Source organism: Dromiciops gliroides, chromosome 5 (genome assembly GCF_019393635.1).
Source record: "Dromiciops gliroides isolate mDroGli1 chromosome 5, mDroGli1.pri, whole genome shotgun sequence".
Lineage (NCBI taxonomy): Eukaryota > Metazoa > Chordata > Mammalia > Microbiotheria > Microbiotheriidae > Dromiciops > Dromiciops gliroides.
Window position 1 is genome coordinate 205,352,588 of NC_057865.1, and position 11,193 is coordinate 205,363,780.

Consider the following 11,193-nt stretch of genomic DNA (forward strand, 5'->3'; position numbering starts at 1 on the left):
CTGACTTCCTTTGTTCCTCATGTAGGAGAAGTTGAAGATGAATTTACTCCATGCTTATACCAAGGTGTATACATTTGACACCCCAATTCTCCTGGTTCGTCTAGCAGTCCTTGTGGCAGTCACATTTACAGTACTATTGTCTTGTTCCCAGTAAGTAAAAAATGCTTTCGGAAGAAGAAACATAATAGAAGTTTACTGGATTTGATATGTATTTAATAATGGTGTGATAAGAAAGTCATGTCGTTAAGAATAATTTTACTTTTGAATTTAGCATTTTTTCATAATGCCTATACAAGCCTTATGTGCCATGACATAAGTGTAAGGAGTATTTTTTTCATGTGGAAAAGTGATTTAATAGATTTTTACCTCAACTTCAGAAAATAATTCTGGACAGCTATACAATAAATTAATAAAATGACAATTAGGGACTCAACTAATGGTAGGAAAAATAATTAAGTTGTGACCACATATTTTCAAATAATTGCTATTCTGCGTGTTTCATTTGGTCTTTTGCAAATATTGGCAAACTGCATCCAAAAGCTGTCTTCAGGGCTACCCCCTCAGTTATAAGAAGTCAATTCCCATGAAGTCAATGTATATCAGAATCACATTTTAGGAGCAAAGAGTTATAGTAAATTCATTATTTGTTTCTTTAGATTAGTTACCATTTAGTTAACAATGCTTAAATAATATCTCCTCCCAGATGAGTTACCCTCACCTTGGAATCAACAGACTCTGCTTTCCTTAACATTTGTTAATGTCGAACTGGTGGCAAGGACCCAGATAAAATGAACCAGGGCACACCCGAATTTTTGTCACATTAATGCCTTTTTAAAATCTGGATTTACCCCATTTTTTCTCAGAGGAGAGGGAAACCCCAGAAATTTTGTATAGTGCTGAACATATGACTATTAGTTGAATATGTAATATGATTATGGTGGTGATTCTAAGCATAGTACATGGACCTTATCGGACCATGGTATTTTGTATACATATTTCCATTTGATTATTACAACAATCCTAGAAGGCAGATGGTATAACTATTGGGTATTCTTATTTTCCATAAATGGAGGCCTAGAACTTAATTGTCTTTCCCAAAGTCAAACAGTAAATTAGTGGCAGAGTTAGAACTAGAAGTCAGGTCTCCTGGACTCTTGTCCAATAAAACTTTCTCCAAATTTATCCATTTGGCTCATCAGTAGTTTAAGAAGACCAGTAATTTTCTTTGGCTCCTCCTTCTCTTCCTCCTCTCTTCCTCCTTTCTCCCTAGACTAGCTGGTCTATTCAACAATGGATGCAGATCTAATTCTGGATTTGTCATCCTATCAGGCTGCATTAGATTCAATTATAATCTCTGTAGATAATTCTCAGCTTTATGTCTAAATTAGAACTAACCCTAACTTCTTTCCTGTCTAGTTTCATATTTCCAACTGCCTTTTGAGCTTTCAAGTATATGTCTCATAGACATATGAAACTCAAATGTCTAAACTGAATTCATTATTGCTCCCCTCCACTACACTAACTCTTCTCTCTGATGAGCTTTGCTACTTCTGTACAGGTACAGCCATCTTCATAGAATGGAACCCTAGGTGTCACCCTCAGCTCTTCATTTTCTCTCACTGCCCTCCTCACTATTTCCAACCAGTTGCCAAATCCTTTCATTTTTACCTTTGTAATATCTCTTGTATATGCTCCATTCTTTGCTCTGATACTGCCAACACTCTGGTACAATCCCTCATCACTTCATGCCAGGACTATCACAATAACCTACTAATAATGCTCTCCTCACTTCCAATCTAATAAATAATTCCATTATAGTCCATCTTCCACTCAGATGTCAAATTGATCTTCCTAAAGCACATCTGACCATATAGCTTAATTAATTAATTCCAGCTTCTCCCAATTACCATCAGAAAAAATATAAAATCCTGTTTGATTTTTAAAGTTCTTCATAACCTGGCTCCTTCCTTCATTTCCAGTCTTTTTATACCTTACTGCCCTTTAGTACTCTGCAGTGTAGTGAGACTGGCCTCCAACTATTCCTTATGACAGCAACTTTTCTCTGATATCATCTTCACTTTATCCAGGATACATCTTATCTGTACATAGTTGTTTGCATGTTTTTCTCTCATTATACTGATCTCCCTTGAGAGAAGGTACACTTTTTTGCCTTTCTTTGTGTCCCACACTTATAGATGCTTATTATAAATGTGTGTTGACTTGATAACAAACATGCATGTGCATGTGCATGCCAAAGACTTTTGACCAAGGAGCTGTGGACCTTGGAGGGGCTATCAGATCATAGAATTTAGAACTACAATGGATCTTTAGGCATATGAAGCCAGGTCTTCTAACTTCAGATTTGGTGTTTTTTCATGACACAATAGTCATGAGGTCTTCTCCCTTCTAACTTACTTGCTGCATTTCTCTTTGGCTGAGTGTCTAGAGTCAACTAAAGCTAAAGCTGGAATAATTTTTTCACTGCCAGCCAGTTTCTTTGTTAGGTCTTATATTCTCCTGGATAGAAAAGGGGCACATTATTATCTTAACTAGCAGTGCCATTCACAGTTTTTATCATTCTCCATTGGGTCTAGTTGGTATATCTTCAACGAAAGCAGAGAGACAATAGAATTTCTTTATAATAATGATTACTGCTTTAATAAATGCTATCAATTTTTTTGAAAATAATAATTGCATACCTTAGAAAATATGAACTTTATTTTGTCACTGTAAGACTATGAATTTCTCTTACAGTGATCTAAATTCTTTGTTTTCTTAGGTGTATAACTTTAGGCTTTCAAACAAAGGTATAGTAAACTGGAACTTAGTAATGATTTTCAGTTGTTTCCAACAACTTTGCTCCCAAACAATCCTTCAGAGATAAACTTAGACACTCAATAAATTGTAACCAGGGGAATGTGGTAAGGAAAATAAAGCCTGGGAATTATTTTGTTTTGCTAGAGTATTTTGAAAATATTAAGAACTGTTGAGGGATCTGCCTATATCTTTCTGGCCAATATTATATTCTGGCCAATATTGCTAAGCAATTTTGACAACTAATGTTGTCTACTGCATGGTAAATAAAAAAAAAAATGGGCCTTGGAGTCAGGATATCTGTTTCAAGTCCTGTCCCTGACACATGCTGACTGAATAACCCTGAACAAATAATTTAACTGCTCAGGCAGCTTTCTAAAATACCTCTCTATCTATAATGGTACTAGCAGGAGGCAATTGGAGGATTTTTAAAATTTCTCTTTTGCCCTCTACTTTGAAGATATTGAGGCAATTTTCTTTTATAATTTCTTGAAATATGATAGGTATGTATGTGTTTTTTTTTATCATGGCTTTCAGATAGTCTAATAATCCTTAGATTTTCTCTCCTTCATCAATTGCCTAGGTCAGTTGTTTTTCCTGATGACATATTTCACATTTTCTTCTATTTTTTTCATGTTGGGCTTTGTTTTATTGTTACTTGACCAATTTTAATTTTTAAGGAGTTATTTGCTTCAGTATTTTTGTGCCTTTTTAACTAAGCTGTTAATTCTTTTTACATAACTTTCTGGCATTGATTTCATAACTTTTCCTAATTTTTCTCTAACACTCTTATTTGATTTTGAAAATCTTTTATTTTTGCTTTTTAAAAACCTTCCTTTGGCTCTTCCAGGAATTGTTCTGAGCTTGTGTCCAGTCTGCATTTTACTTTGAAGCTTTGTAGATATTTCCACATCATTGTCTTAGAATTTCTGAGTTTGTGTTTTGAGCTTCCCTACTACCTAGTAACTTTTTATGGTCAGATTCTTTTTTTGTTGTTGTTTGGCTCATCTTTCCAGCCAATATCTTAACTTTGGATATTGTTTAGAGTTGGACTCTACTTACCTCTGGTGGGGGTGAGGTTGAATGTCTAACACTTCAAGCTTTTTATAGTCTTCTTTTTTTTTCACAACTAGTTCTAGGGGCCTATAAGTTTTCTGTGCTTCCATTTGCAACTCTTCTTTATCTAATTTATTAATGTTATTTGATATGGCAAATGAAACAGTTATTGGCTTTTTTGACTTATTTCAAAACTACATGAAGTGAAGAAATAATGATGAAATCTCTGTGGATCTTTCTTAAATATATATTATACCCATACAATAGGAATAACAAAATTTCCAAATCTCAAGTTTGATTTTCACAAATTCTTCAGTAATAACAAATCAAACATTATATTGTTCCTCCTTAGTACTAAATCCTGTTCTGATGGCTCATCTCTTAAGAGTAAGGCAGCTGTTTCTTAATCAATCCCTGAAGATTTTTACCATTGTCAGTTATATTTGTTTTTTCTCTCCCTCTTCAAGTTTTTTTTTTTAATTAAGTTAAACTACTAATGAGTTCTGAAACATTGAATAAATTGGGCTACATCAAAGGAGAAACAATCAATGGGACATCCTTAGACATCAAAGCAACATTTTAGATCTTTTCAATGGGGCAGAAGGAAAGGTTTCAACATTTTTCAAAATTAATATGTTTTAAAAATGTTTAAAATAAATAATTAGGAAAAACAAAAGTCCAAACTGTTTCTTTTTCATGTTTCCCTTACAGATTCGCACATTCAGTGACCACACTGTTATTCCCCAATAGGCCCCTTCAGTTGGATAAGAACCTTCCTGATTGCAGCAATTCTCTTGCATTAATAATGTCCTCGTAATTCTTGTGCCAACTATAAATACATTTTTTGGATTCATAGGTAGGTTTCAGAAATGTTTTTAATTATTGAATTCCAACCCTCATCCTTCTCTAGATGGAATGATTAAACAAAGCACTACTTGAGATTGTAGGATCACAGATCTAGAAATGCAGAGAGACTTTTCAGGGCCACACAGCCAATATGTGTTAGAAGTAGGACTTGAACCCAGGTTTTCCTGACTTAGCAAGCTCTCTCTACAATGAAGGCTCTCATTTAGAACATAAAAATTAAGTGCCCCACAGTGCATTTCAATGAGTTAGGTGATTTTGTATTTGGCTTTCACATGGCATGGAGTAGCATATTTATCATCTGTATCATTAATAATTTCACCAAATGCCTTGATTTTTCTTCAGGTGCATCTTCTGCTACAATGCTAATTTTCATTCTCCCAGCTGCTTTTTACCTTCGACTAGTTAAAAAAGAACCTTTAAAATCACCTCAGAAGATTGGGGTAAGTCAACAGCAGGGGGATCTTTTGATTTCTCTCAATTAAAAGTTATCTTCAACTTCTTACTTATATCAAAAAAGAATAGGCACATATTGTTTGGGGGGAAAATGCTGCACTATGAGCATAGTGTATTAAAGACATACATGTTGAAAATATCTCCACTTGGGGTGAGGTGTTTTCCTTCACCTATACACACACACACACACACACACACACACACACACACACACACACACATTTCAGAGACTCAGATGATTCCAGAACTTTAAAAATCAAAGCTGATAGGCCTGATTTACTTTGTGGCAGGTGGAACTTTCCTGTTCTCAATGTACATATGTGCATTGAGAGCACTATCTTTGGAAGATGAAATACAAAGAATCACAGTAACTGTTTTGGTTGCCCAGAAATAGGAATAGATCATTTAATACTGTTAAGAATTTTGCTCAGAATAAGACATTCCCATTTGTCCCAAAATACTGAGGCTTTTCTTTTTAGTTAGTTAGGTAAACATTAGGAAACTCTATTCCTTACTCACATTTACACAGCACTTATAAGTTTTACAATATACATTCCTTACAGTATGAGGAGGTACTGCCAGGGAAAATAGTCTTTGAATGTGAAGAAAAAAAATGGAATTCTGTAGTGTTTCCTCAACCTGAGTAGTATCTGTTGATCCTTGAGGTATGCTTTTCTACTCATGCTGTAGGAGAATGTGTCTTTTTAAACTTTTTCTCTGTCCTTATCTTGGAGTTTTGATACTTCTCTGAACAATTCCAGGACTATAGGCCATCTTAGTATCAAAATTCTCACCATACATAGGACCTTAAGTAATAGCAATTTTTGTTTTTTCTCTGATATGTATAATCTGTTTTCATGCTATTGGGAAATTAGACTTAATAAAAAGCATGATATCATTATCCCTCTTTGCCCCTTTTTTGTCTGTGAATCAGGACACTTAGGTTTAGTCTCACCTCTGATTTAACTATTTATGTGATTTGGTTAAATAAAGCAATGTGAATCCCAGTTTCTGGAGAAATCTAAAACATCATCTGCCCCCAAATCCAATTTACTCATGGGAAAACATTGGCTAAGAAAGTTCAAATGATGTGTAAATCCTAGAGCTAATGGGTGGAAGGCCTAGTATTAGAACCTTACTGCATCATGCCACTTAATTTGAATTAGGCATGAACTTTTCAATAATAATCTCTCTTGAACATAAGCTAAAAAATTACATTAGGGACTATTTCTATCAATGTTCTATAAATAATGATAATATATTAAATATTCAGTAAAATGAGAAAAGTGCTTCACTTGTCATTAATCATTTGGCCCTCCACTCATACCAGAGAAGATGTCTGAATTTTTAATGGAGTGTTCATAGTGTGTGTGTGTATGTATGTGCATATATATATGTATATACATATACCCACGTATATACATATATGAAGTGGTAACCTCTAGCAACTCAGTCTCCCAAAGGCTACAACTTTTTGATTTATTATGAAACATTTTAATTAAAATGCAACCTCAGTATCTCTACCAATTCTATTTCAGAATATATTACACACAAATACACACATGCCCACATAAAAGTACACACACACAAACTCATATACACAAATACACACATCACCTCTTTCAGAGAAAGACGGTAATGAGTAATGACTGGTTATACCTGATTTGACTGGGGAGCAGATACAAATGCATCCATGCATACTTAGGTAGAATGAAAGGAAGAACACTTATTTAACATATTTGCTCTATTCATGAAAAGATTGCTTACAACCTGAATATTTGTGTGTTGAATAATATTTTCCCTTTGACTTCCATTAAATTTTAGAAATGTCATTGGGTTAAAGGATATGTTAATATTGAAGAACCTTTGTCATAAAAGCATGATAAAAACTAACAACAATTTAATCAAAGGATTTTTCTGCTTTTGGGAACATGAAATTCTTCAACCCCTACAAAAAGTTGGTCAGGTGAACAAATGAATCACTGCAATCTTGCACAGTCATTTGAAAGAATACATGTATATAAATACACAACAAAATTAATTTCTATTTCATTGGAATTTCTTGCTGATTCTATAGGACCTATTAGATTATGTAGGATTGATTAGATTAATTCAAATAGGTAGGCAAATTCCCTATCAAGTAAACTCACATTGAATTTTTAGATAGAGCCAGAAATTAATGTAGGTAATCACAAACAAAGTTATTTAGACATTTCAAGGACCTGAAATTTCATCAATATGGATAATTGTTTTCTTACCATATAGCTATAGCCCCCAAAGTAATCAGTCTCTAGGCAATCTGGTGATGAGCCGAGTCCCTTAAAACCTCAGACAGATGAGAAATTGTTCAGTAGAATTATACTGGAAACCTTTGTAACTTTTAAGCCCTGCAAGAGATATCATTTCTCTAGCATCACCTTTGAATAGCCAAGGTGATCATGCCACAAGGAACACCAGAGTAGGACTTGAGTAGAAAGATTAAAAGGTAATTATGTTGTTGTCATGTTAAGTGAAATTACTTGTTAATTCTAATGCTGGGGTAATCAATAACAAAAGGATTTTATTGGATCTCTAATGCCTGCTAATATTCTGTATGACTGATTCAGTAGTAAGGTGTTTTGTTTTTTTTAACAAAACTTCTACAAACTCTGAGCAGATGAGGTAAAGACTGGCTTACTGAAATAAAGACCAATATATCAATCAATATACTTTACTTCATCAAGTTATAGAACCAAAACTACACTAAGTGAGTAAGCCCCAAGTTCTTTAGATTCTTTTTATACTTTCTAATGATATTTTTCCCTTTTTTCCAACTCTAGGCTGCTATTTTTCTTGTTATTGGCATCATCTTTATGATTGGAAGCATGGCACTCATTATAATTGACTGGATTTACAACCCTCCAAATTCCAAGCATCATTAATCCAAGCAAAAGTTATTTTCCCTTCTGGAAATGACTGCGTTCTGCTCTAACAGACCATTTTGACATCTATATTAGAATGTTTTCTAGTGAAAATTACAGGAAGAATCCAAATAATTTCTCCATTAATATCACTATATGTGGAATATTAAACCATCATATTTTTAAACCAATAAGTTGTTTATATATTTAAAACCTAGAGAGAAGAGCCCTACTCTGTTTTTAATTGAGAAATTTGAGGTGGCAAAAACATTTTACTGCATGTGCAGAGTAAGCTTTCATCAAGAAATATTTTTCTCCTCCATATTTTGATAGCAGCACTTCTTAGAACAGCCCCAAATACTCTCATGCCTCTTCTCCTCTCCATCCTGCTGGCTCTTCACTCCCATAAAATCTAATGGAATTGTTTTTTTATAACACAGCTACATTGGCACAATTTATAAACTACCCTGTTACACAAGAAGGATCAGTCACTAGAGTCTAAAACTTGGAGCTCCATCAATATTTGTAAAATGAGTGAGTCATCATGACATATTTTGTCCAGCCTGTCAGTGGCATTGAATCAAATTTATCAAATGGAAAACTAATCTCCAGGCAATGGATTTGTCACAATTGTTAGGAGACCTGATTGAATTCTGAGAGGGGCTTTAAAAATGACAACTCTACAGGAAGAACTATTTTATCACAAAAATCGTATAGTCTGGATGCATCTACTTTGTTATTGTTATTTGTCATAGGCCCCTTGGAATATATGTGAGTTATGTCACTGAACAAGTGCTATCCTTCTTGTCTTCCATTCTTCCATTAGTTTTTAGGTGACCACAGATATGTGGGAGTATCTGGGAGCCAGTAATGTATGATGCGTTTTTATTTGAAAAACATTCAGTGCAAGAAACTGTCATTTGTTCATGTATATAATCCTTTTCTGTACTTACTTTAATGTTAATATATGGCACTTTATTTTTTATATAGCTTTATTTTTTTCATACTCTGAGGAAAAATAGATTTAATGAGACAGTACTTTTTATGTTTCTGTTTATTGGGGAGAGCTTTACATTTTAATACCCAGTTACAGTTTAGTCAAAGGTTCTCAATGTTTACAATAATCAGCAATGTGGAGAGTTCATTTTCTCAAAATAATTATCAGTTATAAACTTTTTTCTACTTTGGATATCTAAAATTAGACTGAATAAATTTTAGTTTGGACAGATGTTTACAGATTCATTACTCTCACAAAATTGAATGTTTTGCTGTGAAAATAATGGAGATATCTGCACAATTGAATGTGAAACCATGGATGCATACTATTAGATCTGAAGAAACCTTAGAGATCATCTATTATATCCACTTTGTTTTACAGATAAGGAAATGCGGCCCCAAAGAGATGATTTAGATTAGTACTCAGGTTACTAACTGGCAAAACTAGGAATTCGAACCCAGCTCTCCTGATTTCAAGGCTGTGCTATTCTAATATATAACACTAACTTCTTCTATCTTTCCAATTCTTGAATGGGACAAAAAGTAGCCCCTTAATGGTCTTTGCATTAACAACTGACTACCCCATATTTTGGAGTTCACTAGTTTTTAATTTTCAAATTAAAAACAAATATAGGAGGGGCAGCTAGGTGGCGCAGTGGATGGAGCACCGGCCCTGGATTCAGGGGTACCTGAGTTCAGATCCGGCCTCAGACACTTAACACTTACTAGCTGTGTGACCCTGGGCAAGTCACTTAACCCCAATTGCCTCACTAAAAAACAACAACAACAACAAAAAAAAAAAACCCCAAATATAGGGGCGGCTAGGTGGCACAGTGGATAGAGCACTGGCCCTGGAATCAGGAGGACCTGAGTTCAAATCCAGCCTCAGACACTTAATACTTACTAGCTGTGTGACCCTGGGCAAGTCACTTAACCCCAATTGCCTCACCAAAAACACACACACACACAACAAATACACACTTTACATTTTATAATGTAAAAGTACAGTCCTCTAGCTCAAAGCTTCTTAAATTGTGGGTTGCACATGGGTTGTGAAAATTTTGGCAACAGTAAAAGGTTATGTGTACCTATTTTCCATACCTATATACCCAAGGTCATGTAAAAATTTCTTGGGTGAAAAAGAGTTGCCAGTAGAAAAAGTTTAAGAAGCACTGCTCTAGCTAAAAAGATAATGGAATCTTATTAACTCTATTTCCTTAAACTAAAATGTTGCTTGAAAATAGTTATTCTGAGCTATATCATTTCATTGTGCTATTTCTAATAGTGTAATATTGTGAATGAATGCACGGTGCTGTGGACATGGAATGTTTCTATTAGCTACTGTAACTTTAGGGTTCTGTTTTTGTACGAAATTTGATTCAGTGAATGGCACCTTCAAAGACATGTGCCACTATGTGTGTTTTTATTTTTCTCCATAGATTTTAAAAATCTGAGTTCTTATCTCTGTTCAATTTGAGTTTTCATCTAAATTTTAAAACATAAAATTAAAACAGATAAAAATAGAAATTTGATGAAGATTTATTTTTAAATTTTGGAAAAAAGTATTTTTTCTGACTTAAAGGCAATATTCTGGTTTTATATTTGAAATTATTAACTTGAAAAGGTCAGCATTGTAAAGTGGAACAATTTTCAGATTCATTTTACAGTTACGCGCTAGTAAGCTACAGAATTTTTCTACTAGGACCTCTCAGAGACTTCACATATTTTAAGAAAGCATGCATTTACTGCGATAAACTGGTTAATTATAACCCCTATTTGTAGAGCAGATGAAATTTTATTTTCTTATTTTATTTGTAAGGTGAGTCAATGTACTGAAAACTTTTTATTGTTTTTATTGCAGAAAATATATATTAACATATAATTAAATGGAATTTTCAAATTAATATAGTTTTTATTTAATGTGTGAGAGGAATGATGATTTTCTCATGAGATGGTTGAAATATAAACATTGTGTTTTTTTCTTAGAAAAGAGGTACAGAAAAAACTAAAGAAGTCGGAGTAAAATAGAGGAAGTAAAATTTTAATTTAACCGATAGGGGAAAAGAAGAAAACAACATTTTAAAAGTAGATTTATAAATTAAAAAAA

General features: G+C 33.7%; 1 protein-coding gene across 1 annotated transcript in view; it reads left to right on the forward strand.

Annotated features, from left to right (window-relative positions):
* The window catches only part of SLC38A4 (solute carrier family 38 member 4), a 112,178-nt gene extending 102,864 nt beyond the window's left edge, over positions 1-9,314 (forward strand). Inside the window, 7 exon segments of the mRNA XM_043966779.1 lie at positions 26-42; positions 44-150; positions 4,582-4,621; positions 4,623-4,666; positions 4,668-4,726; positions 5,080-5,177; positions 8,010-9,314. Coding sequence (XP_043822714.1) covers positions 26-42; positions 44-150; positions 4,582-4,621; positions 4,623-4,666; positions 4,668-4,726; positions 5,080-5,177; positions 8,010-8,111 — 467 coding nt within the window. The 3' untranslated portion in view covers positions 8,112-9,314.
* Positions 9,315-11,193: the final 1,879 nt, after the last annotated feature.